At 50.2% G+C, this 27,808-nt stretch overlaps 1 protein-coding gene across 1 annotated transcript in view; it reads left to right on the top strand.

Moving 5' to 3' along the window:
* TENT4A (terminal nucleotidyltransferase 4A) overlaps positions 1-20,255 on the top strand; it is a gene marked incomplete at its 5' end in the record, with an annotated part of 31,592 nt that extends 11,337 nt beyond the window's left edge. The window contains 12 exons of the mRNA XM_080933880.1: positions 5,433-5,556; positions 6,440-6,486; positions 7,519-7,639; positions 9,411-9,518; positions 10,214-10,342; positions 12,261-12,474; positions 13,877-14,003; positions 14,806-14,906; positions 15,447-15,619; positions 16,216-16,374; positions 17,761-17,925; positions 18,175-20,255. Of these exons, the coding sequence (XP_080790006.1) occupies positions 5,433-5,556; positions 6,440-6,486; positions 7,519-7,639; positions 9,411-9,518; positions 10,214-10,342; positions 12,261-12,474; positions 13,877-14,003; positions 14,806-14,906; positions 15,447-15,619; positions 16,216-16,374; positions 17,761-17,925; positions 18,175-18,369 (1,663 nt within the window). The 3' untranslated portion in view covers positions 18,370-20,255. The remainder of the gene's footprint in view (positions 1-5,432; positions 5,557-6,439; positions 6,487-7,518; positions 7,640-9,410; positions 9,519-10,213; positions 10,343-12,260; positions 12,475-13,876; positions 14,004-14,805; positions 14,907-15,446; positions 15,620-16,215; positions 16,375-17,760; positions 17,926-18,174) is intronic.
* Positions 20,256-27,808: the final 7,553 nt, after the last annotated feature.

Here is a 27,808-nt window from a genome sequence, read left to right as displayed (position 1 = left end):
GCCTTCTCTCCAGGGTTTCCTGTCTGGGGGCCTGCTACTCTCACTTAGCTGCTGCTTCTCCTTCCTGTCTCAGCCTCAGCACCAGCTCCTTTGGAAGGTAGTCCCTGACAACTTTTCCTGCACCACGGGGAACCAGTTTGAATTTCTTCACTCCTGTTTATTCATGTCCCCTCTCCCCAGGGAAGACCCTTCTAGTAGAGGAGAGTGACAGCAAGGGCCTCACTCTGTCCTGGGCGCTCACTGGTCTGCAGTAGGAGCCACACAGGAGGACCCCGGTAAATAACTGCAGTGAGCACTCACCTCTGCCTCCGTACTAGAGCGCTGGCAGGAACCTTTGGATCTGTCTTAATTCCTGCCCTTTCTATATTTTTGGTAAATTTGCATTAGGGTCCCCCCTTTTCTCATAAGGTCCTTCTTCTCATCTTGAGTCTCTGGTGGTAGAAGGCCAGAGGACAGATAGCACCGCCCTGGTCCCAATTTCCATCTGCGGCTGTTGTCGAGTGGCTGACAGTGGTGCCACCACTGTACTCAGTAGCCAGTGCCACATAGGAGAGGCCCACGCAGCTGTCACATGCAGCTGTGCTGCTGCTTTGCGAATGCAGCAGCGGCACTCTCTGCAGAGTCCCTGGGCTTGTGCTTCTAAGGAGTCCGAGTGGCTGTCTGCTCAGGGGCTAAGTCATTGGGAATCACACGTCTTCTGTGTGGAAGGGTTGCCCTGAGGTGTTATTTCTGTGTAAGGTGGGTGTCTGTGTATGAGTTTGCTGCAGTAGCCCATGGCATGGAGTGGATCTGAGATGTGTCCCTTAGATCCAGTGCAAAGTGGCCCAGTCCTGCTGGCTGACTGTCTCACTGCTGCATATCAGTGCCCAAGTACTGGCACTGGCTTCATCTGGTCCAGGGCTTACCAGACTAACTCTGTAGAGACCGACGGGCTGTAGCTATGTCAAAGACATTGCCAGCACAGCAGCGGGTGGTACAGTCTAGTTAAAACTTTGTTCATGATGTACCACCTGTCGTTGAGAAGTGGTGCTCTTGCTTTGCCTGCTGAGTGGCTCTGGGGCTTTCTTGGTGCCTTGGGCTTGCCCTGCCTGGGGCATAGTCTTGAGTCACGGAGCATGCACATGGTGCCTCATAATCCCTCCCTCGTTAGGCTCTGGAAGGCTCTTGGACATCTGTCTGTTCAGGGTCCAGATTGGAAATGTTAATCAGAAAGCTGCAGAGCCCTCCCTCTCCATCTTATGTTAACCTGTTGTAATTAGCTCTAACTGTAAACTTGACCAGACTGGCCTTTGGGCTTGTCTGTGGAGGACTGACTTCCTGTTAATTATGTGGGAAGGACCCACCGTGTAGAAGACAAACCGTGTCACCTGGACTGGTGGTCCTGGGCTGTATGGAAGTCTAGCTAAGCACGAGCCTGAGTGGGCCAGCAAGCAGCATTCCCTGCATTTGCTTCAGGCCCGCTGAGTTCTTGCTGTTGGATGTCCCTCAATGATAGACTGCAACCTGCAAGTACAGCCACATGAACCGTTGCCTCTCCACTTTGCTTTGATCAGAGTATTTTATCACAGCAACACTATTTTATCCCTGCTCTCCCTTGGCTGCCCCAAGAAGTAGCTGCTGCGCAGAGACCTTCCTTTTCTTTCTCTGGCTTTCTCAGGCCAAGCCCTGTCCTGTGCAGTATAGCTGTCATATCCAACCCACCGCTTGCTTCTTCAGAGCTGTGCTCTATACCACTTCCAGCCCTGTGTAGAAGGTAGGTGTCAGATCCCTGTAGCTACTCAGAACAGTCATGGGCTCAGTTCCAGCTACAGCCTTCCACTTACTTTGAGCCTACATTAAAAAAAGAAAAAAGCATTTGATAGTCTGAGACAAGGTTTTCTAATTTGTTCCGATACTAGTTGCCTTGTGACATAATTAGATAAAAGTGATTTATAATTAGTTCATTAACCACGTCAGTTAATGATGCTTTAAAGACGACTACCCGCCCTCAGAGTTGTGGAGCAGCTTGCTCGGTCTTCTGTGGGTACTTGGATGTGCCTTGCTAGCAGCCGTTCCTTCTATAGCTCGGGGCAGTGGGTCAGTTGTGCTTTAAGCAAAGAAAGCTGCAAGACCCTCCTGCCCTGGCTGCTCTGTGTATACCACTTGCTACTAACCTGCTGCGGTTAGCTTTAACTGTTAGCGTGACAGGGTGTGTTGGGGGGGGGGGAATTGTTTAATTCCAAATATTTTACCAAGGGACTATTTTCTGGCAAAAATGATTCCTAACGTGAAGGGTTTTGGTCTCAGAAACTACCGATTTAAAAGTTTTTTGAGGCTGGATGTTGTGGGCCACAAATTTAATGCCAGCACTAGGGAGGCAAAGGCAGGTGGATCTGTGTGAGTTCAAGGCCAGCCTGGTCAGCCACAGCTATGGAGTAAGATCATTTCTGATACCAGCAACAGTAAACACTGAAGAAGTGGGAAGAGGGGAGAAAATGATTGACAGTTGAGGAATTGAGGGGTTCAGGGTTGATTAGCAGAGGCTGGAAAGGGAGATCAGTGCTTGAAGTCAGTGCAGGTCCTGGCATCACTTTCCAGAAGAACTGGGAACTGAAGTGATGAATGGGCACCTCTGGGTCACAGGGGTGAGCATAACAGGTGTAGAGCCATGGCTGTAGGCAGCAGAGAAGCCACGTGCTATCTGTCTTTCTGTCTCTCTCTCCTTTTTACTTTATGTATATGAGGGTTTTGCCTGCATGGGTGTCTGCGCCATCTGAGGTCCAGGTGCAAGGTGGGGGGTTAAAGAATACGTTTTATCTCCTGGAATTGGAGTACAAATAGTTAGGAGCCTCCATTTTGGTGCTTGGAACAAAACCTGGGTCCTCTTAACCCCTGAGCCATATCTCCAGCACCAACCCTCCTTTTCTTACGATGAAGGCGCTCAGTGAAGCCTGCTGTGGAATCTGGGTGTTTCTCTGCCTGTCCTGTGTTCCTGTGTCTCAACCATGCCTGCTGCAGACTGTGGCTCTGCTTCTGCTCCGTCTCCTTGTCTCGCCACTGCTGCAGTGCAGCTGCTGGGCTGAAGCCGAGAGCAAAGGCAGCACCTTCAAACAGCTTACAGGCTGTGCTTGTTTCCAGTGGGGAGCCCACGCCTGTAGGTCTGGGATCCTGACAGTCGAGAAGCAGCCAGCTTTGCCCAGCTAGGAACCCAGGAACCTAAGGTAGGAGCTGTGACAGCCAGCTTGGATTATCTGGGACAGCACTTCCTCTCAAGATGGCCACCACTTTCCTTAGTGGCTGGATTTGGTATGGAGAGATTTGATTTGGCTCTATAGCTGGGATTCTTTCTTCTTAAGAATATAGCCCAGAGATCCAAGCTCCATGTCCCTGACTTGGGCATTAAAGACAGAAACTGATGGATTATACAGAAGACATGAGGAAATCTCTCACAAACTCTGGTGTTCTGAAGGGTCTCATGTGGTCCAGGCTGGCTCCATCTCCCAAGTACTGGAGCAGAGACATGGCTGCCCCACTCCTTGTGCAGTTAGAGACTGGCAGGCCCCAGGGCAGGAATGTGAAGGTCTGGGACAGTGAGTGCACAGGCCTCTAGCACACTTTGCCTACTTCCTTCATGTGCCCCTGGTGGAGGCTCCAGGATCTAGGAAAGAATAAGAATAGAGCTTCCCCCCAGGCTCCTGGGCTACCTGAAGCCAAGAGGTTTCTCAGCATTGTCCCTTAGCTGGCAGGTGCCTTACCTGCACAGGTATGGCTTTTTGTGCTGACAGCAGGCCCGGTGGACAGCTGGAAGAGGAGGCAGCCATGGGCTCTTGAGGTGTGCCCAGACATGAAGTGCCGCTCTGCTTCCTCTTCCTGTGTGTGCTGACAGCTGTTGTCGATCATCAGACGTCTTCTCCATGACTACAGTTTGGCGGTGTCTTAGTGACCCTGCTTGCTTTCGGGAAAGGCCAACAGGAGGCTTGGCTTTTTGTCTAACCCCCTCGTCTCAGAGGCTTAAAGGCAGTCCAGCGGCAGTGCCCAGTACTGAGAACACAAAACACATTCTTGACTGGTTTCTCCCCCCAGAGCAGCTTGTAATATTTATATCCCATTTATCATGGCTTCAGAAAGATACCTGCCTCACTCTTAGGGCCACAGCCCCGGAGTCAGGACAGTTTTACAAGGCACCACTTCTTGCTCTGGGTCTTGCTTATCCCTGGAGGAATGCCAGCGACTTCCTTCTTGGCCCCAAGTGAGTGATCAGACGTATGATTGCACACTGTGTGTTTTACTACTGGCAGGGTTTCTGATGCGCATCAGAGGCCTCTGGAGTGTCAGGGAAGGCAAAGGCACACCTGAGTGAGGAGGCCCAGCGCGAGACCGAGGAAGGGAAGTGACTGTGTCTCGCTCCTGGGGCTGAGGGTGCTCTTTTGCAGGCGAAGACCTTGAGTCATGTTTCCTTGGACCTCTCTGTCGACAGGATGTTTGAGTGTGGCCAGTCTGCGCTAGGCATGAGATTTTCGTGAGCTAGCCTCAGTGTTCCGTTGTGACTGGGCCAGTTGTTTATTTTTTCTGTCTTTGAAGCCTGCTGTCAGGCTTTGACCTCCCTTCTTATCCTGAGCTCCTTCACTCTGGACATAGTGGGCGGCCAGCAGGATGGCCTTGGATCTGTGTGTCTTTCCTGTCTCAGGTGGTTGTTAGTTACCATGAGGTGCCTGTGTGACTCAGGATGCCTTGGCTAGGGCTTGAACCTTTGGCTGGCTACTGCACTGCATTTCATTGAAAAATGTCTGTCATGAGTATAGCTTTTATACTGACATTGTTTTGAATGCATCTTTAAAGGTTAGTCATAAATACATTAATGTTTGGAATTGACAAGAATTCATCAGTGCAGCTACACCATACTGTGAGATTTTTTTTTTTTCATTATATATGTTCATAGAAAAGCTGCGGGCTAGAAAGATCCCGTAGCAGTTAAGAGCACTGGATGTTCTTTCAGAGGACTTGGGCTTGGTTCCCAGCACCCACATGGCAGCTCACTGCTGTGTATAACCAACTCCGCGGGATCTGATGCTGCTTATGGCCTCTGAGGGCACCCTGTGTATAAATGCTGCATAGACATGTGCAGGCAGAACTCCCGTCACACAGACACTGAAAATAAGCTGGACATTTTATATGTATGAATGTTTAGTACATATACGTATAACGTGTACTGTGTCTCTTCAGAAGAGGGCATCAGGTCCTTTAGAAGTAGCCTTACAAAGGCTTGTGAGCCACCCTGTGGCTGCTGGTAATTGAACTTGGGTCCTCTAGAAGAGTAGCAAGTGCTCTTAACAATGGAGACATCACTCCAGTCGTAGAAGCTGGGTTCTGAGTGGCTCCATGTGTGTTTTGATCTGCAGGAACCGGTGGAATTCTGCTTAATTGTAACTCACCTTTTCTCTTTTATCCTCCAGGCTCCATGAGGAGATAATTGACTTTTACAACTTCATGTCCCCTTGTCCTGAGGAAGCAGCCATGAGAAGGGAGGTGGTGAAACGGATTGAAACCGTGGTCAAAGACCTCTGGCCCACAGCTGACGTGCGTATCTTGTTCATCTTGCACACCCATCAGTGTGAACGCCCTGTGGTTGTGTCAGCTCTGTCCACAGTAGGAAGCGTGGGAAGCACCATGTGGCTCCCCAAGCACAGCCTGGGCACATGACCAGGGAACTGCGGAGACAGGCTCTGTGCCCTGTACTTCTGCATCTCTGCATCTCTGTGCCCTGTACTTCTGCATCTCTGCATCTCTCTCTGTGCCCTGTACGGCTGCATCTCTGCATCTCTCTCTGTGCCCTGTACGGCTGCATCTCTGTGCCCTGTACGGCTGCATCTCTGCATCTCTCTCTGTGCCCTGTACGGCTGCATCTCTGTGCCCTGGCACAGTCCAGCCTTTGGTCAGCCTGTGAGACCCATAAATAAGAACGTTTATGTTCTTGTCACCATTCTTTCTGCTCCCCTCCTCTTTCCTTCTTGTTTTAAAATCACATGGAGGTTAGAAATCTCCCTCCTGCTCCACCCACACTTGCAGTCACTGCAGCTCCCAGCATGGAACATGTTTACTCATTAGAAATGGCGGCACATGCCTTTGGCACCCGAAGGTGCGAGTTTGAGATTGGAGTGGGCTACCTAGAGAGACTGTCTCAAAACATAAGGAACACAAGTGTTTCCGGAACGGCACGCTCACGTGAGTGCGGATCTGTGGAGACCAGGTGCTAGCTTCTTTGTAGTCCTTGGTGCAGGCGCTGTCAGCTGACCAGGTAGCCAATCACCTGCCTGGATTCTTATGGAACTGTACAAAGAATTTTCTGGTTAGTTGCAGCATCTCCTGCTCCTTCCCCTCATGTCCAAGTGGTTTTGTTTGTCCTCCTGTTTCCAAGGCTGGATGGGAACGTGTTGACTTGACCTGTGGATTCCTCTTTCAGGTGCAGATATTTGGCAGCTTCAGTACAGGCCTCTATCTTCCAACAAGGTGAGTGTCAATGCTGAGGACGGTGCACTCGGGTGTTGAGTTTATGGAGTGGCAGCATCTTTGTGCTTCTGAGGCTTCTGAGCACAGGGGAAATAAGCAGAAAGTAAAATTTATTAGTGTAGTATTAAGGCAGCAGATTGTTCGCTTGGCATTCTTCTTGCATTTAATTTCTTACAGAAATGTTGGGCATTAGAGACAGAAAGTGAATGGGGACTGCTTACTTACTATGAGACAGGGCCACGGGCTGGACTGTAAACTGTAGGAGCTTGTTTGGCTCTCAGTTCTGGGGACTGAAAAGTCTGAGATTCAGAGGCTATAACTGGGTCAAACTTTCCTTTTTATAACAAACCCACCCCTGTAGCAGTGGTCTTGATCCATTTATGAAGACATTGTCCCAGAGCTTACTCACCTCAGGCAGTAGAAAGGCTTGTGCTATTGGTTGGAGGCCACATTTCAGTGGGAGTCTTTGGGGTTGTGGTAGTGAATAGAAAGTGTTAATAAATATTCAAGAACAGTTCTGCTAGAACAGTATTTCGTGAAGATCTTTCTGTAGAAGTGTCAGGTTTACATAGTAAAATTATCTCCTGGGTTCATATTTTCATGTGCGTCATATGTATGTGTTTTTGTTTTATCTCCTGGCTAGCATTAGGAGCTAGCTTGCTAGCATAGCATTTGGCTATGAAGTCGGGACTCGGGCTGGCGTGGGCAAGGGCTCTAGAAGCCAAGTAGATTAAAAGTCTTCAGGGATCTCCAGGCATGAAGCAAGAGCCCGTGACGATGGTATAGAGAGCAGGGAAAATGGTTTATGCATTTCACCTGCTGGCTCCTAGGACTCTGAGCACCTTTTCACTCTGGCTTTGCCTACTTCCATGACTCCAGAGCTGCATTTAGTGCCCAGGGTTTAGGTGCTTAATGGGACCTTGTGGATATAGAGCACGTGGGCCAACATGCCCTGGTGCTTGCCTCCAATGGCGGCCACCTCCTGGTGAGGTGTGTTATGACTGATCCACACCTCACCTCTCTTCTGTCCAGTGACATAGACCTGGTTGTCTTTGGAAAATGGGAACGTCCTCCATTACAGTTGTTGGAACAAGCCCTTCGGAAGCACAACGTGGCTGAGCCATGCTCCATCAAAGTTCTTGACAAAGCTACAGTGAGTACTGGGGGCCTGACACCTTCACCTGAATGCGAGGCCCCTCTGGTTTTCCTCACTGTGGTTACTGGGTGTATTTGAAGATTGCCCTCTTGTGGTATAACCATACCAGCTGCCATCTTCATGGTTCACCAGATGAGAACCTGTTTGGTGAAAAGTGGACTTGTTTTCATTGTGAGATCTTTACTCTTGGCCCTAAAAGACAGACTTGTGTCCGTATGTCCATGGAGTATGACAGGATGAGGGTCACTAAGTGCTGCCTTTTGTGCAGCTTAGGGGTCCATGTGGCTGTGTTGTTGTTGGTTTGTGTGTGAAAGACAGAATGCTAACCTACACCGACGGAGGAAAACCTAGAGTTCCCATTGTTGCCCAGACCTGTGTCTACATAGGGAAGGTGCTGTCTTGGGAAGCTGGAAGATGAGATTGCTTCTGAGAAGTTCCTGGGAGGGTTCGTCACAGTGGTTCAGGTTAGACGGCTTATGATCTCAGCCCATGGTCCTGGTGTGTGCCGGTTACCAGCTCTGCTACCTCAGGCTGATGTTTCAGTTTTGAATTGGTATGTTACCTCATCTGTAGGGTTTTTTGAGGAATGTGTGAGTTTCAATCCAGTGGCTACAAGTTCTGTTGGTACTTTTGCCCAGGGTGGGTGAGTGTTTAGATGTAAGCATGCCCACTGTGGATCTTCACAAAGTATCTGTATGGTCCTGTCCCTTCCCAGCAGGCCCTCTAGGCCTGGCTCCCATCTGCCTTTTATCCCCCTGAACTCTGCTTAGACATGAGCCTTGGGTAAGATGCAGAAGGTCATGTTGCACTCGGTCCTCCAACTGACTGGCAGGCACAGGAGGAAACACCCACCATGAGTAGTAAGTAGCAAGGGAAAGGTATTGAGCTCCACTAAATACCTGGGCAGAGGTGACATCTTGCTGTGACGGTCCGGGGTCCTGCTGTGGTCCATCTCTGCCGTGTTTATTATTTTTGTGTTTAATTTCTCCTCCAGGGAGAAGTGCAGCTGTCTTAGCCACTCTGAGCATGCAGGCTTGTGCATGCAGTTAGTGAAATGAGGCCCTTTGACAGGGAGGAAGGCAGGTCGGAACTTGCTGTTGGTATTGGCATTTAGATGTAGGCGAACTTATGGGAGGCCTGAGGTTCCTGAGTTCTTGAACTTTTCAAGATGTAGACAGCAGTTGAGGAATGTTGGGTGTAACCGCTTAGTCCTCCTGGTCTTCCTGCTCCAGCATGTTGAGAACTGTGTACCTTGTCCTCAGTCACTTGAAGATGTCCCATCCCAGCTGCTGGGGGTGTGTGCTCTCTGTCGAGCATCTTCTGATGATATCCATGGATCTGCATCTTGAAGTGCAAGGCGTTTGTGTGTGGTAAAGCCTGTCTTTGCACCAGCTGCTCCAGAGGATGGCAGTGCTGCTGTGTGTTTCTCAGTGTGTGAAACCCTTCCCTCTGGTTTACAGAGCAGAAGTGGGGCTCACCTTCGGGCACGTGTGGTGAGGCTTTGTAGGGTGCATATGCAGGTCACGCCTCCGACTCGAGTCTCTTCCTCAGGCTCCAAGTTCCCTCTTGCTGTCCCACTTGTTAGCCCTCAGGAGATTAGAGTGGGACCCTGCTAGTAGAGGACAGGTCATGGACATGGTGTGGCCTCTAGTGACCTCTGAGATGAACTGACAGAGCCCTTCTCTTTAGAACTGACATTCATGACCGCCAGTTCCCTTCTGTGAAGTGACAGTGATGTCACAGCAGTCTTTCAACTCCGTCCTCACAGGTGCCCATCATAAAGCTCACAGATCAGGAGACTGAAGTTAAAGTCGACATCAGCTTTAACATGGAGACTGGTGTTCGGGCGGCAGAGTTCATCAAGAATTACATGAAGGTACTGTTGTTGCAGGTCCCCAGGAAGGACAGGGGTGTGAGACCTTGTTACTCATTTTCTCAAGAATGGCTCATTGGCAAAATAACTACTTTGAAATTATTTAACGCTGTATATAATTCCAGATGTCTAATAATAACAGTGTGTCTGAATTATCAGACCATATATAAGAAAGAACAGTACTAACTTATAGTCAGAAAATTACCAAGTCCAAGAGAAATTACCCAACAAATAACTTTGAAGAAGTGAATGCAGTTGTTATTTTCTGAGTCTACAAATACTCAACTTCTTCTTATATTAAATTGCCACTCATGGTGAAAAAAAAAAAAAAAAAAAGAATGGCTCATTGGTAGCAGTACAGACGGTGCATTTCCAGGTTCTGTTGGTAGCACCGAGAAGTGCGTGGTTGTTTTCTGATTGACTCTGAGTGACTGACTGCTTATGTTGGAGCACTCACAGGAGGCTTGTCTAGAGTCCCTTTGAAAGCAATCAACTCTGGGGGCTGGAGAGATCTCAGGTTAAGAGCACTGAGGGAGTGGTCTTCTCAGTTCAATTCCCAGCAAGCAAATGGTGGCTTATAACAATCTATAGTGCCATCTGGTGCCCTCTTCTGGCCTGTAGGTATCCATGCAGACATAATTAAAACAAAATAAAAGAAGTGTATCAGCTGACCTGTATGTTTCTTCTTGGGTTTACAGAAGTACTCGCTACTGCCATACTTGATTTTAGTGTTGAAACAGTTCCTTCTGCAGAGGGACCTGAATGAAGTCTTCACCGGCGGGATCAGCTCCTACAGCCTCATCTTGATGGCCATCAGCTTTCTGCAGGTAAGTACTGTGCTCTTGGCAGAAGAGCTGAGGGGGCTCCCTTTCCTGCTTCTTGTCACAGCACTCTCTTGGGTTCTCTCGGTGCAGTTTTCAGATGTTAGGTGATGCCTGTCTGCTTCAGGAAGCTCAGACTTACTATGTTGAGGCGTGTGGGTTGTTTGGAGCAGGAGAGCAGGCATTGGCTTATCCCCATATAGATTATAAAGAGTCTTTTCCACTAGTGCTTGTCTGTGATTTATTCCACATAATCTGAGAATGACGGGCAAACATGGGGATGAGATGGAAAGTTTTCATTTTTTTTCCCGTTTTTGAGATAGTCGCTCTAGTTTATGGCCTGGAACGGACTGTGTAGTCCAGGCCAGCCTTGGACCTGTGGCCGTCCTCTTGACTCAGTTCCCTGGTGTTGAGATGTGAGCCGCTCTGCCTGGCACGCCGTCTATGACTGATGGTCTTACATTCGGCGGCGTCTCTGTTTTTGTGAGTGACTCCTGTCCTTGCTGGTTAGGTGGTTGGTTCGTGGTTTTGAGCCAGAATCTCTCACTTATAAGTCATACTGACCTGGAAGTCACTTTGTAGCCCAGGCTGGCCTTGAACTAGTAGCAGTTATTCTGTCTGAGGCTTCAGTGCTGAGATTAGAGATGTGAGCTCTTACACCTGCTGACTCATGGACACAGTAGTTCCTACGTCATCATAGGTTTTATTGCATTATATGTGCTGGAGAAAACGTTTGCCTGTGTGTTTGAGTCACCCAGTGTATGTCCTCATGTCATCACTGAAAGTGTGTGTGTATTCCCATGAGCGCCACTGGTTCTCCTTTGTGTGTGCTTGCTGAGGGTTTGTTATTCAGTGGCACTGCTAGCCTGCAGTCAGACTACAGCTGGGACCGTGTGTGTCAGAGCTTTGACGCAGACTTGTTGGCCCTGAAGCATTGATCCGTAGGTGTGACAGTGGAGAGGCTTACAGTGCTGAGCAGTGAGCTTCATGCAGCCTACCCCCAGTGCCACCTCACAGCACACCACAGTGGGTGACATTACTGTTAGCTAAAGGACCCTCTTTTTATATCTTGAGTACCCCTGACTTGAGGTACTGTGTTCTATCTTGAGTGGGTTTTCCAAGGCTTCCTGGTGTGCAGTTACCGGGGTCCTCACATGGCTACATAGATAGGACAGCCTTTTTCCGTCCATGTCTGTGCTGGAGACCACCGCCTCAGGCTGGACCTGCTGCAGCATCCTGCTTATCTCACAGCTGCCTGAGGGAAGAAGGCCAGGCCCTGTTCTGGGCTGTCCTGAGTATTTGATTTGGCTCAAAAGCAAGGACATAAAGGCTTGGCAAAAGGACCGCCCTGTTCTTTGGAAGAGAGCAGATCGTTCCTGGGGGCCATGTTCATGCTTCAGCCCTGGGCTACCAGGACTTGGATACTGGGGAGGCTTGACCATCACCATATAGAGTTGTGCAAAGGACAGAGTCCTCTGTGGGACCACGGAAGTGATGAGCCACATGCTACTCTTGGGCGCTTAGGTAAGAGGCGCGCTCAGGCTCCTTCTGTAGTGCAGCCCTGAGACAGCGGTGTGTGAAAGCAGGAAGTGAGTTCCGGTGAGTTAGCTCAGCACTCATATCCTGGTCCACATGATGTGTGAACTGCTGTCTCATCCTGCCACCTACTGGCTGACAGTAATGTGAACTCCAGTGGTACAGTGTGGAGAGCTTGCCCTGGCAGCATGAAGGTGACTAGGCTGTCATGGTCTGAATGGATGCCAAGATGTCTTCTTTCAAACTCCCACCGACAGGCCGTCTATGTCTGTGTTTTCTCAGGTGATATGGAGTGGGGCCTCTCAGTGGGCCCCTGCAGAGGCTGCTGGGCGAGTGTCTTTGGAGTGTAGCGTGAATTCATAGACCTGTGGCTCTCTTGCCTTTACAGTTACATCCAAGAATCGATGCCCGGAGAGCTGATGAAAACCTGGGAATGCTGCTTGTAGAATTTTTTGAACTTTATGGAAGGAATTTTAATTACTTGAAAACTGGTATTAGAATAAAAGAAGGAGGTGCCTATATCGCCAAAGAAGAGATTATGAAAGCCATGACCAGTGGGTACCGGCCGTCGATGCTGTGCATTGAGGACCCCCTGCTGCCTGGTGAGCTTGTCCCTCTGGCTGGGAGCACAGTGCTGGCTTTTCTGTACCCGCAGACCTTACTGGAGACACTTTCAGGAGTCCTGATTCTGACTAGTTTACTGCATTTTAAAATGTTTACATTCCGTAAATATCGGAACTAGGAAACGCTAATTGGGGGATCCTCACAGAAGACAATCAGTTCTGGAAAGAAGCACGGGCCAGTGAGTAAAGTACAGGGTCTCCTGCAGGTGTTTCCCCACGGCTTTCCTGTGTCATAGTGACCGTTGCTCTTGCGTTATGTAGGGGCTGAGCTAGGACTCCAGCCCCACTCCGTTAGCACACGTAAAGGTACTTGTCTCACTGTGGCAACAGTTGGTCTTTAAGTCCCTGATAACTGCTGCACATTGGTGTGTAGTCACAATCCCCTGGTGCTTGCTCTTCAGCTCCGCACGTGCCTCTTGAGCCTGTCTTGGGTGATAGGCTCAGGGTGGGCAGTGGCCACAGACGCCCTCTGCTTTGCTCTTCTCTCGTGGACCTGTGCGGTGCAGCCGAGGTCTCCTGAGCTGGCCACACTGCTCACAGGTCGTAGTTTGTGCTTGCGTTTGTAGTTGCTCCTTTATTATTCTGCTCCTGTCGTTGTTATCTACTACCCTCAAAGTCATCGTCATTTTAAACTGTTCAGGGTGAGACTGATTTTTTTAAAAATCCATTGAAGGAAAATGTGCGCAGTTTAGTCTGTAAGTGGCCTGACAGGTCCCACAGATGGGGAGCTGGGGTTTTCCTGGGGACATCCTAACAGTGTGTCACCCACTCGAGTGCCCCATGTCTTCAGGTTCTATTTCAGTGTGCCTGCATTACTCCTGGACTGCAACTGTGCCTAGGAAGATAGTATACCTGGTGTGACTGAGTACTAAAGTTCCTCTTGATGCTAGTGCTAGCTTCATTTGCTTTGCTCCGAGTTTGTATCTATAGCATTCTTCCTTTAAAGGGCTTTCTTCCTGTTCTGATGCTGTGTTCAGGTTGAACGGCCCCCTCACACTGTGAGCCACGGGCAGGGCTTAGCATGGTATTGATCATGCCAAGTCCACACTGCTGGTTGATGTGTCGGGTATTCTGGATTTCCTGTGGGCTTCCTTTTTATTTTTCCCCTTTCTTTTCTGCTAGCTGGGGACTTAGCAGACTCCATGAGCTGTAAGGCAGCTGCGACTGGGCCATTTCCATCTTTGCCTGGTTAGGAGTGGACGGGTCACAGAAGAGCGCTGTACAGTCTGAAGCACACTGAGCCTGTATGCACTTACACACCAGCAGCTGTACACTGCAGTCGGCGGCAGCTCCGTGCTGTGTTTACATGGCTGTTGCTTGAGCTGCTGTGGTTGGGAGGCATTTAGTGGTGAGCCTCTATTCACAGTACTTTGTGTTGCAGGGAACGATGTTGGGCGGAGCTCCTATGGGGCCATGCAGGTGAAGCAGGTGTTTGACTATGCGTACATTGTACTCAGCCACGCCGTGTCACCGCTCGCCAGGTCTTACCCCAACAGGGATTCTGAAAGGTAATGGATGGCTCTTGTGCCTGGGCTCTGGGCTCCTTTCCTGTGCACTTTTTCTCATCATGTGTCCCTGTGACATGGATGGGTACACTGTCATACCTGAGTGGACCTTGATGGTAAGGAAAGCTTCTCGGGGAATCAGGATGGCTCTTGGGTAGCCCAAGGCTGAGGGCCAAGCATTTCCTAATGGAGTGGTATTTACTTGGGGAGTTCTGTATGAGGGCAGACTGACTTTGAAAGCCTTGCTCAGGCGTGCATGCTGAGGTTGGGAGTGGGCTCAGATCTGAACGCCCTGCTCTGCCCTCTGCACTGTTTGGCTGTCTTTAGTTTACACTTGAGGATAGTCTGCAGTATCTACTTCATTGGTAGTCAGACGTATTGATCTCCACCTCCAGCCTAGCTGCTGTAGTGTGTGGGCATGGGGAGCAAGAGGAGACAACAGAAGGGGAGAAACGGGCTGAACACACAGCTATCAGCAGTGTGTGGATGTCTGTTGGGGGCGGGCTGTAGGGCAGCCCCTACCCTGTGATGGGTTCTTGGGTAACTCCTCCCCTCTGCAGTGGGAAGCAAGACGTCGGGACGTCATGGCCCTTGTGCCTGGGAGTCTGGGCTCTCCTGAACTGGATTGAACCATCATAATTTGTAAAGATCTTGGTTAATGCCTTCTACACAGTGAACCTACTTTTGTCTGTACCATGATCTCATGGTACACATGAATGTAAACATGTCAGAATGTGTGCTTTCTCTTCTCCTTAACAAGCCTCACATCCGACACCTTGTTTATGTCCAACCTTGTTCTCTCCAGTACTTTAGGAAGAATCATCAAAGTCACCCAGGAAGTGATCGACTACCGGAGGTGGATCAAAGAAAAGTGGGGTAGCAGAATCCTCCCGTCCCCAGACCTAGGTGAGAGACTGACAGTGTGAGGCTTGGCCCTCTGTGCCAGAGCACAGAAGCACCTCTTACCCTCTTGTAGGGTGTTCAAGCTGTGGAAGTAGCTCCTTTTCTACTGTTTCTATAGGCCGTCTATTCTGTAAGCTCTGGACTCTATAGAAAGTTGTAGCTGAGGTAAAGGAGGGGGAGGAGCAGATGGAAGTATTGCTAATGTTGCATTTGATTAAACTACGGCACAGTCCAACACACATGGTAAGAAATCACTGAGGTGCCTATAGTTTTGTTCCAGGTCTTAGAAATCCAGTGTGTGTGTTTCAGAATTCTACATTCTACATTGATATTGGAAATACTTGCTTTATGTTTATAGTTTATCACAGCTGCAGATTAAGACTTTCACAGCATTGGACAAATTTCAGTGTTTTCTGACAACTAGTTTGATACACATTTAAAGGAAGATTAATTCAGATGTGAGGTTTGTTCAGAGCTCAGCAACCTTGTGCATCAGGCACATTGCACTAATCACTAACCGGGACTTTGTTCTCCTGCCCCCAGACAACAGGATTAAGATAAAGGAGCGGATCACCACGTGCAACGGGGAGCAGATGCAGAGCCGGGAGCCCAGCTCCCCTTACAGCCAGCGCCTCACTCTGTCCCTGTCCAGTCCCCAGCTGCTGTCTTCAGGCTCCTCTGCTTCTTCTGTGTCCTCGCTTTCTGGCAGTGACATCGTAAGTGGGCTTTTGCTCTTGACTGTCGTCTTCCTCATGGGGTGGTCACTGTCCTTGTTGTCAATAATGGGGGTTCAAGACCTACTCCTCCACCTCAGTCCCTGCTGGTGTGTGTGTGTGTGTGTGTGTGTGTGTGTGTCTGTGTGTGTGTCTGTGTGTGTGTGTCTGTGTGTGTGTGTGTGTGTCTGTGTGTGTGTGTGTGTGTGTGTGTCTGTGTGTGTGTCTGTGGGGGGGATGGGGGCAGTGAGTGTGGGTGTGGGGTTTTCTGTTCCATGTTCTTTGGCACAGGCTTTAAGAGCCCTAGGCTGTGTTGCTCATATGACCCATTGGCCAAGGTAGTAATAGCACTCAGCCAAACTGTGGACTTTTTTGAGTGTTTTTTTTTTTTTTTTTTAAATTGGTTTAGAGATTTACAAGTTAAGTCCCCAAGTCTCATCTGTATTTCCTGTAGCTTAATCTTTCTCTGTTCTGAAGTGACTGAGGAAGGGGGGAGGTTTGCTTTAGTGACCTTTCCTAGCTTCCTTTCTGAAGGTGTCCGTCTCAGGCCTCAGAAGCCCTGTGCTTACAGCTCTCCTTGCTTCTGTGCTGCGTTCTAGGACTCAGACACACCGCCCTGCACCACACCCAGTGTTTATCAGTTCAGCCTGCAAGCACCCACCACCCTGATGGCCAGCCTGCCCACAGCCTTGCCAATGCCCAGCAGTAAACCCCAGCCTGCTGCTTCCAGAACGTTGATCATGACAACAAACAATCAGGTACAGGCTTCTCCCCAGGCCAGCGTCCTCTAGATCAGGGCTCCCTGAGGACGGCAGGGTCCGGTGCTTGTCTCCTGTAGAACACTTGGCTTGACTGTGATGTGGCTCTTCAACACCACATGCCTCTGACTGGAGCTCTGTGCTCCGCATGCAGCAGTGTCCAGGGCAGTCAGTGCTGGCTATGTAGACACTTGGTTTCTGTCTCCCAGAACCTCGGTGTGCAGATTGGCGTGTCAGCGTGGACTTAGACTCTCTGCTAGTCAGTCAGTTCTCTTTTAAAATATTCTTTACAATGAATCAAAAGAAAACAGTCTTATAAAAGTTTACGTTGCGCATGCACCCAGATTATTTATCACTTGGGTTTGTACACACCAGTACATTACTCTCTTGAAAGGACAGCCGCGTTTGAGGTGAGAGTTGAGTGTAAAGCAGACAGAAGCATGCGGATGTCTTTCCTGGGTTCTTGGCCCTGCTGCAATCCGTTCCCACACAGCTGCTAAAGCACATGACTAAAGCCGGTGAGCGTAGGACACCATTCACTCAAGCAGTGTGGCACAGGCCACAGACCTTCAGGGAGTGCACACGTGGGACTTCCCAAGGCATCTGTTGAAGCTAAATTCTGCCCCAGTTCAACCCGACTGCCTTCTGGAGAGGACACTGGCTCACCTCCCACTCTGGAGCCTCCGTGTCGCTCTTCAGGATAGTGTCTGCAGAGCCCGATGCAGGGCTGGCTTCAGTTTCCTGTCGGAGATGATTTGGACCTGTGGTGTCAAGGAAAGTGTGGGTGTGGATCCCCTGTGTGAGTGAGTCAGGCTGAGAGTCTGGACACCGAGGTTTGAGCGGATATCCTGGAGCAGATTGCTGGTACCGACTCCCCACCATGCGCTTTCAACAAAGGTAGCCAGGGTTACCTCTCCAGCAGCCCTGGTCTCCCAGTGGCGCTTTCCCGTGAGGGGTCAGCTCCTCCTGCACACGCGCTGCAAGTGTTGGGAAGACCGTGATGCCTGCATGGACATTGTCGGGCTGAGAATGGCTCTTACAGCTTTCTTTTGCTTTGGTTGGGACAGATAGTGCAGAAGCTAAGAGGTGGCCAGAAAGAGCTGCCCCCTTTGACCCTTCCACGTGTTCCTGTTCATCTAGGGTTTGAGGGGTGTTCACTTTGGGGCTCATTCTAGGGACTAAAATGGCAGTTGCTCTTTTAATGGCTCTAATTGTTTTTAATTTGGTTTGATGTCTGGAGAACTGGCATCAGTTGGTAATGCAGTTGCTGTTTGAGAAGATGAGGTGTTTGTAGTCCTTAGGTCAGAGCAGAGACTCAGAGTGGCCTTCCCACAGCCAGTGAAGCTTTTCATCTGTGGGAAGCTCATGTTTCTCTCTTCCTTCTAGACCAGGGTTACTATCCCTCCACCGACCCTCGGAGTTGCCCCTGTACCTTGCAGACCGGCTGGTGTCGATGGAACCACATCTTTGAAGGCCGTTCACAACGTAACTTCCCCAGCCATTCCGTCGGCATCCCCCAACCCGCTGTCTAGCCCTCATCTCTATCACAAGGTGAGTGCTGGCTACTGTGCTGCGGCCCCGCTCGCTAGAGAAGTCCAGAGAGAGCTTCCCCGTGTGCTCAGGCTCTGGGAGCCCCCATGGGCCCGGGATAGTTGACTCTGCAGGTCTTCCTGTGGTGTCCTTGACCCTGCAGGGATCTTCTCATGAAGAAGAACAGATTAGAAGCCAAGTGAAGGGACAGTGTGTGTCTTTTCACCTCATGGTCTGTGCTCCAGTCCTGTTTTTTTTCTCTCTCTCCAGCAGCACAATGGCATGAAACTGTCCATGAAAGGTTCCCACAACCACACTCAGGGTGGTGGCTACAGTTCTGTGGGCAATGGAGCTGTGAGGCCTCCTGTTGGCAACCGAGGACATCATCAGTACAACCGCACTGGCTGGAGGAGGAAAAAGCACGCACACACAAGGGACAGCCTGCCTGTGAGTCTCAGCAGATAATGACCCTGACTGCTCCCTCCCCCAGACTGCCCACAGGCCTCGGGCACCACAGGGGAACCGAGACCAGCATCCAACACCTCCACCACGGGCTGCCGAGTGCCGCCCAGCTCTGGTCACTCTGCATGTTTGTGTGGTGGCCGCATCCCTCTTACAGAACAGCTCCTTGTGCTCATCTGTGAAGCCTTACTACATGTGGATGTGCGTCTGCCTGCCCACAAGTCTTCATCCGCCCAGCGGGGCAGGCCTGGGGTGTCAGGGACTGGATGTGCGGCTGTGCAGCCCGTCTGCTAGGTGGCGATTTGGGTTCTCATTGTGTCTGTCACAGGCAGAGATGCCAAGCCTTGCTCCATGTCTTTTTGGTGGAGCAGGCAGGCTGCTGTTTTACTGCCCTCATGTCTTGTTTGAAAATTTGGGACTGTTTTTCTATGTAAATATTGAAAACTTATGATTTGTGCAATAACTCAGATATTTTTTATTTAATTTCATATTTTCACATAAGTTATATTTAAGGGAGGAGGGAATTTTTTTTAAAACACGCTTAGATCCTTTCCCAATTTGCATTTTCTAAGTTGGGTTCCTCGTATTGGCTGGTTATCTGATAGCATCATGACATGAACACCGTGAGGAGGGGCCTTTGGGCTTTATTTTTACGTCTTTTCTTTTGGTCAGATGCAGTGAAGGAACCAAGTCATCCTGACGGTTCTGTGAGGCCAGTGCACACCTGGCAACCTCACTGTAGGCCTTGGGCTGTTGTCCTGCTCTGACCACGAGTTCTGACATTTTGGTTTGGGTTTTTAAAAACTAGACAGCAAATCCAGCATTTGAAGTGCCAGAAGTAAAAACCTGGAAGGGGAGAGGAGGTTGTCACGTCGTATAAATGGTAAAGCGTTGACTGTGGGCGTGCTTCGGGCCGTCATGTGACGTGGTCTAGTCATGAGCCTGGTGAGTATCTTTACAGACGATGGCACCCAGATTTAGGAATGTGGAGAAAGGAATTTCGTTGATTCCGTTGAGGAATCTGCATAGGTATGCACTCGTTCTGTTAAGAGCAAATGTCTGAAAAGGACCTCCGCTGTTCAGGGCACATGCGAGTATTTTAATGTATCACAGGAGAGCACAGCCCAGTGTGGGCCCAGGAGCGGCTGGTGCCTGCGTCAGAAGCATACAGGTGTACTATGCAAGTGTATTCTGCCACAACCACCACTGTCTTTGTTACTTTTTTTGAACAAGAATATATCCATCGCCTGACCCTGAGTCTCTGGAGTACCACAGTTGTCCTGAAGTGCTTGCACTGATAGGCCCTCTGACTTCCATTTCTGAAATGGGGTTCTGGCCCTGCTAAACACTACAGGTAGGTTGGTCTTAAGTGCACTAATACAGAATGTCAAGACAAGAAGCCGAGTGCTGTGGCATCTGACGGACACGCAGCAGCGGGAATTCTGGATGGATGTCTGAATGTGACGGACACCTCGCCGTTGACAAGCTGTTTGTCTGGGTCTGCCTCCTGCTGCTGTGTGGGGTTGTTGACTCTGGGAGACATTCCAGAGCAGAGTAGCACATGGGGTCTGCAGCTCATGAGGATTGGAATCATCCAGAATATTTAATTATTTAAATTGTGAAGCCTGTTGCTAAAGAATATTTATGAACACTGGTCCATAGCCTGTACTAATTACACATTAGCAATATTGACTGTATCTGCATTAAGGCCACCGTGGGGCCATTCAAGTGACCCGCAGATGTGCGTTTTAAAGTTGTATCATCACAGGCACAGGTGTGTGTCCATCCCCGGAATGGTGACCAGATGAATTGGCCTGGCTGCCACTGTGGCCATATGCTACAGTTTGACAAAAAGATATCATGTTGCAATTTTCTGTGTGGACAACCATGTGGACACTAAAATTGACATATTTTTATGTAAAGTTTTTCTATTCTTTGATTTTTAATAAACTTTAGAAACCAGCTTTGTGTTGAGTAGCTGCTTTCCTCTGAAGGATGGTGTGTTTTCTGCATTAGCTGCTTGCTGGGGTTATATCTGATCCTAAGGTCACCCCTCTGGCCAGGGCGGTGATGGGTCATTTTGCCACAACATGGGGCTGTGCCACTGTGTCTGCAGCAGGAGGCTCATCCCCGCATGCGTGTGCTCTGAAGACTTGTGGAGGGTTGCACACCCTGCTCTGCTGTGTGACTATCAGACTTATTCTGTTTATGGTCTAGGGAGTTTGGTAAGCATGCCTCCAAGGGACGGGACACTGTGGCTTAGCCCATTGAGTGTGTTCGGTGGGATACACACGTCCTGGGAACAAAACACTCACCCACTCCAACACAGTAGTCTTTGCTCCATTGCTGGGTCTCTTCTTGGTGAAGAATCATCTCCTGAGGCCTGACCGTGCACACAGCCCTTTTTCGGGTGGTAGCAATTGCTTTAAGATGGAGCCCCTTCAAGCTACTTGTGCCTATACTTGGTTGTGCGGTCACCAGATGACAGTTTGGGTTGAAGCTGAAAGAGTGACAGATGCTGCCCTCTGGAGACATCTGCAGCAAAGTTTGCTTTGACCCCGTTAAACATGGGCTCTGATTTCTACCTTGGGCCGGTCAGCTTGCTCTTCTGTGGTGCTGTGGCTGACATCCCATGGCCGATGCCGTCCTGCCTGCCCAGCTTTGGGGACACAGGTCCAGTCTCACTCAGCTGATCACTTGGGAAGTTGTGCTGTAGTTACTTGAGATGCAGACAGACAGACAGTCCTCTCCGTAAGTCTGAGGGAGCCCTTCAGCTCTGGGCCTCTGTTCTTCAGGCAGGTCTTCCCCTTCCCGCAGCAGCTTGGGTACGCCATTTGGTGAGGCTTGCCTCCTAGCCCTGATATCCCGAAGGAGCACTTGCCTCTTGAGGCTGCCTTCCTCTCCACCATTTGCTGGGTGTCCTCGTCCCTTCTCCGCTGCCTCCAGCTGGCCCTGCAGCTCGGTGCAGTGCTTCTGCTCAGCCCGACTCCACCCTTGCAGCACTTTTATGGGCTTTCTCCGCAGACTTCCCAGCACAGGTCAGATTCTGTGAGCACTCCTGGCTTGGGCCTGTCTTCTGAGCATACGGACAGTTTCTGCACAGATGTTCCCCAGGCTGCCAACTCAATGGGTCTTCAAGCACACTCTTGCTCTGTCAGCCTTGCAGCCACTTCCTCTTGCGGGGTGGCCTTTAGCATCCCCCTTTGTCAGCCTCCACTGGTTGCCTCCTGACTGCATTCTTCACCACATAGAAGTTTCTGTTCCTGTGTGTTCCCGCTGTCCCTTTGGGTTTCCGATGCATCCTTGCCAGGCTGCGTTCCTCTAGCTTTCTCCCGTATTCGTCACTGAGCGCCATCTTTGAAAGTCGCAGGTAGCTCCCTCACTGCCTGGGATCCTCAGAGCAGCATTGCAGACCTGGGTGCTGGCTTCCCCTGTAATATTCAGGGTCGCCATGGATACCTACTTGCTCTTCACCCACCCGTGCTCAGGCACACTGTGTTGAGAGCCTCTTGGAGAAGGAGCCTGGGAGCTGGGGAGATGGTGCAGGTCATAAAGTGCATAACAATCCTATAGGGGACCTGAGCCGATGTCTAGCATCATGCAAAAACGCTGGGGACTTTGAAGGCAGCAGCGTCCCCGGGACTCACCGACTGGCCAGCCTGGCCTAGTACTGTGTTGAGTTCCATTTAGCTTGTGGAAATGCACAGTAAATGCTTCTACCCAAAGGAATGCAATCTTCATGTTGCTTCTGAGTCCATTCTAGCTAGAAGGTGGACCTTCGAGGTATGTCATCCAGACTTCTGCCTCATGCTGCTACCTCCTGGCACCCACTTCTTGGCTAGCCATATTGAACCCACCCTGACATGAACATTGTGTATGCCACCAAGGCCCTTTCTCAAGTGTGCGAGCCACGGAACTCATACCTGCTTGCTAGTAACCCACCAGTTGTAGCTCCCCATGGGAATCCTATTGATAATTCCCAGGACCCAAGAAAGGTCTGAGCACTTTTCTTTTCCCTCCACATGTTGCTATTCCTGTATGTGGCTTCTACGACCGATCTAATGCTGAGGATACGGTCACTAAGCTCTCATTTCCACCTTCTGGAGTGTTTTAGGAGGCAACACCTCGGTTTTCTACACTGATTCTCAGCAGGATTTGAATGTGATGCTGGGAGGTGTGGCTGCCTTGAATCTGTAGCTGCATGGGTGACTCGGTGGAGGAGGAGGGCAGGGAGGCTCTGGAGTCCCTCTCATTGGCACACATGGGACATTTACATGCAGAAGGAACCTATTCCTGGCCCTCTGGGCTCTCAGCTGAAGGCTGAACACAGTCTTAACGGAGTTTTATAACAAGCACCTGAATGAAGCTCATGGGTGCTGTAGGAGGCGCTCTAGGTTGGGGGAACAATTTCATTTACTCAAAGTCCTGCCTGACCTTCCTTCTGGATTTGTGGGGGGTGGGGGGTTAATACCCCATGAATGAAGCTCCTAGCAGCCCACGAAGCACACACAGTTTTAAGCTAGCAGACCAAACATTCAACCAGTTGTCTTTCATTTTAACTTCTATTTTATACTGAACTACTTGATTTGGGCCAACGAAGGCATGTACTCTGCATCATGGCCTGGAATTGGACCCTTTGTCCGGGAAGGGGCAACTCACACACCCGGAGTGTCCACAGAGGGACAAAGCCCTGTTTATTCTGGTTTTATGTCTGCCTCCTAACTAGTGGAAGGTTGGAAATGTGATGGTCTCAGAGCAGATTTCTCCACTTTGTCCTCTGTAAACCTCCACATTCCAGCTCAGCCCGAGCATGGAGCCAGCAACCACACAGACAGCCGTGGTTGCACGTGGACAGCGTCACAGGTAGCTCGGGGACGCTGTGCTGGTAAGGTTCGATGGCTCCTCTCACAGGTGGAAGTTCTCCCTGGGATGGCATTCACAGCCTTTACCTCCCCTCCCCTATGGAAACAGTGTCCCCAAGAGAAGAGAGAGGGCAGCCTTGTTCCACTGTCAGAACGCAGGAGCACCCCTCTTGCCAGGTTGCTGGCTATCTGACCTTTCACCTCCAGGAAGTGTTCTCTACGGTAGGCTGAGTTAACCTTTAATAAGAAACCAGGCAAGGTACTCAGGATTTCCAAGTCCTTGGGGGATGGGGCTTTGTTTCTTTTCTCTGTTGTAGAACAGAGAGGTCCGTGACATTCTAACAGTGACGGCAAGGGGGGGTCTGGGACTGCTGCCTCTTGGGAGCCATGGGGTCTTTGATGCTGACCTAGGGCTGCCTGAGGACCCCTTGGAGGAGTACTTCTAAGTTGCTCATCAGATGTATCCCCATCCTAGAACCAGTTGTAGAGTTCTTATTCTGAGTTCTGGGGTAGCCAGGAGATTGATTGCTAGCCATCATCTTCCTCACTAGTCCCCACGCCATGCTGCAGGGCCTTTCCTTACACTCAGGGACCCTGAGGACTGTGTTGAGAAGCAGGGCTACAGGGGGTTGAGGGCAGTATCCAGGAATCCTGTCTGTGCTCAGTCTGTAATCGACGGCAGAGGATGCTCTACCCTTTTAACTGGATTTCAATGGGTGTGTTGAGAAGTGTGTGTGTCCACAAAGAACCCTGCAGTCAGGACGACATACACCCTTCTCTCCAGACATGTACATGGCCTCCAGGTATGGCTCCTTGACTCCCTTCCTTTTCTCCTCTCTGGTACTCTTCGGCTGGTTGCCTTCATTACAGGCTTTCTGGAAGGTCTCCTGGGTTAGAGGAGCACCCTTCAGTTCTCACATGAGGTGGAGGAGGGTGTCTGAGGAGGCTCCAATGTGGTGTAGCTGGAGGTATCTGTCCTATGTGGGACTTCGGGGTGAACAGCACATGGAGTGCCCATAGAGAGACTCTCTTGTGCATTATGAAAGCATTCACCTGTCAGTAAAAAACAAACAAACAAAAACAAAACAAAACCTATGGCCAATGAACTGAGGCAAGAAATAGGAGGGGGGATTCCAGTGGAGGGGAGAAGAGGAAGAAAGGGGTGGGGGAGAGAGAGAGGATTCCGGGAAAGTGTCTGGTATGGGAGATGGACCTGTACACAGAGGAAGACTGAGGACCACGGGCTGGAGAGATGGCTCAGTAGTTAAGAGCACTGGCTGCTCTTCCAGAGGTCCTGAGTTCAATTCCCAGCAAGCATATGGTGGCTCACAACCATCTGTAATGGGATCGGATGCCCTCTTCTGGTGTGTCTGAGGACAGCTACTGTGTACTTATATATAGTAAATAAATAAATCTTTAAATACTGAGGACCAGGTAACCAGCCATGTTGCATGACTTGGACTTTAAACTGAGGTATAAACTAGTAGAAATGCATCAAAGCTATTGGCCCAAGTGCTTATTTGTATATAAGAAGTCCCAAAGTCATTATTTGGGACAACTTATGTGCCCGAAGTTACAAACACCACAGAGCCAAAGCCCTCTTGAAGGAGACACACCTTTTTCCAGCCACAGAAGCACTGTGGTGTGTGACCAGTATAAATGGGACGAGGGAGGACTCTGCTCTCCACCAAACCTGGTCCAGGAAGGAATTCTGGACTTTAGCTGTTTGAACAAATAGGCTTATGACCACATGAAAAGAATAGTAGCTTGGCAAATGGCGTGTAAGCCTACACAACCTAAGCAGGGGGTGATTAGATATTCCATATTTCATCAGTAAATGAATTCCACATGTGCTTTCCCGCAGTATCTGCCTCCTTTCTGCCCATCATGCCCCATCCTGGAGGTACCTGAAGGTTTGAACAGGCTACATCTGTTCCTCACCAGTGTGGCAGACACCATCACAGGGTGATGCAGGGGTCACAGTCAGGTCTGTGCTTTCACATGTGTAGCAGCTGTCCCTCCTCTCCGTTGGCCCCACGGTATCTCTGAGTGTTGCCCAACTCAAACCTATAACTTAAAACACTCTAATGCTCTACTGTAATTATTTTTTGGTAACTTGATTGCATGGTTCTTAACTGTGAACCTTTTAGATGACGTCATGTCATCTCAGAAGGCTGGACCATAAAATGTTTTGTCCCGTCCCCACCTCCAGCCCTGCAGTGTTCCCCTCCTGGGTCCACCCTTCCTAGTTGACTCCCTGACCTGAGACTCCCCATACTGAACGAGAGGAAAGAAAGGTGGGCAGGGCATGGATAACTGGGACACATGGGACTTGTGACTTGATAGTGCCCCTAAGACCAGGTAGAAACTGGAAATAGAGTGAAACGTCTCCCATTGTCATTTTGCTTGAGGTTTGTCCTGCAAGCACAGACAGACAGGCAGGAGAAGGCTGTTTAGACAGGAATGGGCTTTGCCTTTTTAGGGAGTGGGACCTGATGTGAGACTTTGATAGAAGATGCACATGCCTAAGTCCTCAGCCCCCACGACCATGTGGAGAAGTATGTGTGTCCTGATTCCCGTGGCATTCATGCACCTTTGTTGGGTGGGTGTGCTAGACCATTCTGCTCCCTTGGCTTGGGGTCTCTCAGGAACTTGGTCATTCAGCTCACTGGCTGCTTCTGTAACAGGATGGAGCTTTGCCAAGTGCCCCAAAGTCTCCCAGGACAGTAACCTCAAGGGACCCTAGCGTCCACATGAGACAGACCCTTGGAGTCAGGTGTGTCCAAAGGAGGACAGCAGAGGCAGAGTATGCCTGTGCACCATGGGCACACAGTGCCTACACAAGCCAGGTGAGGGCTTTGGATCCCTTGGCAGTGGAGTTACAGATGGTGCTGAGATGCCTCGTGGGTGCTGGAATCAAATCCCATGGAAGAACAACCAGTGGTACATGCACCGCGGAGCCATGTGCTCAGTCCCCCCCACCATATTTCTTTACCTGCTCCTACCCCTCAGTCTGGATGGTTGGTATTGCCTGTGGGTGGCGGGGGCTTTTAGCTCTTGAACAGGCAGAGGCGTCATTGGGGAAGAGGCCATGTTATGCATTCCTGTGGAGTCCTGACAGACACAGGGAACCCGTGCCCCTTAGTCTTTGGAATGTTTTCCTAAGCATGGCAGTTGTGTGGCTGTGGGCTTAGCTGGCAGCAGCTGGGCTTCCCAACACAGCAACAGGCAGATTTTCTCTGTTGCTCTCCCTTTCCTGGAGACTCCAGCAGGGCAGTGGGGCAGCTTCTAACTAGAGGGCGGGGCTATGCTTCCACCTGCAGGGGCTCAGCACTGGGCATGGAAAGATCGGGGAGGGGAAGCCAGGCTTTTCACCGCCCACCAAGGGTTCGGACAGAGCCCCCCATGGTAGGAAGGTGAACGCTGGATCCTCAGCTGGCTGGGCTCTTGCATGCCTGATATTTCTTTAGATGTGTTAAAGATCACTGGCTTTGTGACTGTGTTAGGACTCCAAAGATTACCCCGATTTTCAGCGATTTCCTCAGAGGGCTCAGTACGTGATGTGTTGAGTGCAGTCCTGTTTGTCCCAATGGAAGGACACCCAGGTATATGGCGGGGAGCCGGGAAACTATACTGAGTTTCCAGAAGCCTTTTGGATGAAGTCACTGGAAGAGGGGTGAGGGTGTGGAGGACACATCCTTTTTGAAGAGTAAAAGAATGGAAGAGCATGTCGGAGCGTATCTTCCCCTCCTCTGATCTCTTTCAGAAAGAACTGCTTCTGTCTCACACTATCTTTCTGTGCGACTCGGTCCCCCAGCAACCACGTGGATCAAAGGTTCAGATGCTTCTCATTCTCCACACCGCAGCACTTTACCTGTTAGGACTCCTCAAGGCCACCGGGCAGGGAACTCTCTGCTGCTTTGGATTAAACAATTCGGATCCTCCCCAGGAGACAGGGAAGATGAAGCGTCCTCGGCGAAGGAAGACAGTTCAGTAAGAGAATTGCTCCACAGCCTGCTGGAGTTTTACCCGAGACGCAGCATCCAACCCTTTTCCTCCGGTGCTTTTTAAGTTAGCCGAAAAAAATCCGTGCTGCTCGCTTCCGGGGATTCGGCTGAAATGACTTTTCTGAGGTGTGACTTGGACTCCTGTCTAGTCGACTTGGGGGGTTGGGGACGGAGTTGGGGGAGAATCGTTCAGAAGTCACTGCCCGCCTTTGTGGGGGGGTTGGGGACGGAGTTGGGGGAGAATCGTTCAGAAGTCACTGCCCACCTTTGTGGTACAGAAGGAACCCTGTGTGTCTCTAGCCTGTGCCAGCTCTGTCAGCCCACAGTGGTTCTGGCCCTTCCCTCATGAGGGAGCTAAGCGTGCTGAGGGAAGGGATCTGCAGGTGCCCGTGTATAGTTGCTTCCGTTGGTCACACTTCTACCTGAATTAAAATCAGCAATTTAGCCTCGTGTCAGAATAAACGTTTTAGAGATCTAACTTTATTTTATGTGTATTCATATGCGTGCCTGCATTGCGTGTGTGTCTGTGCGTGCATGCACGTATCCGGTGCTTACAGGTGCCCTCAGAAGACA

The sequence above is a fragment of the Micromys minutus genome (genome assembly GCF_963924665.1).
Source record: "Micromys minutus genome assembly, chromosome: 20".
Lineage (NCBI taxonomy): Eukaryota > Metazoa > Chordata > Mammalia > Rodentia > Muridae > Micromys > Micromys minutus.
The sequence above is the reverse complement of the archived record's forward strand: the minus strand, read 5'-3'. Positions and strand labels throughout refer to the sequence as shown.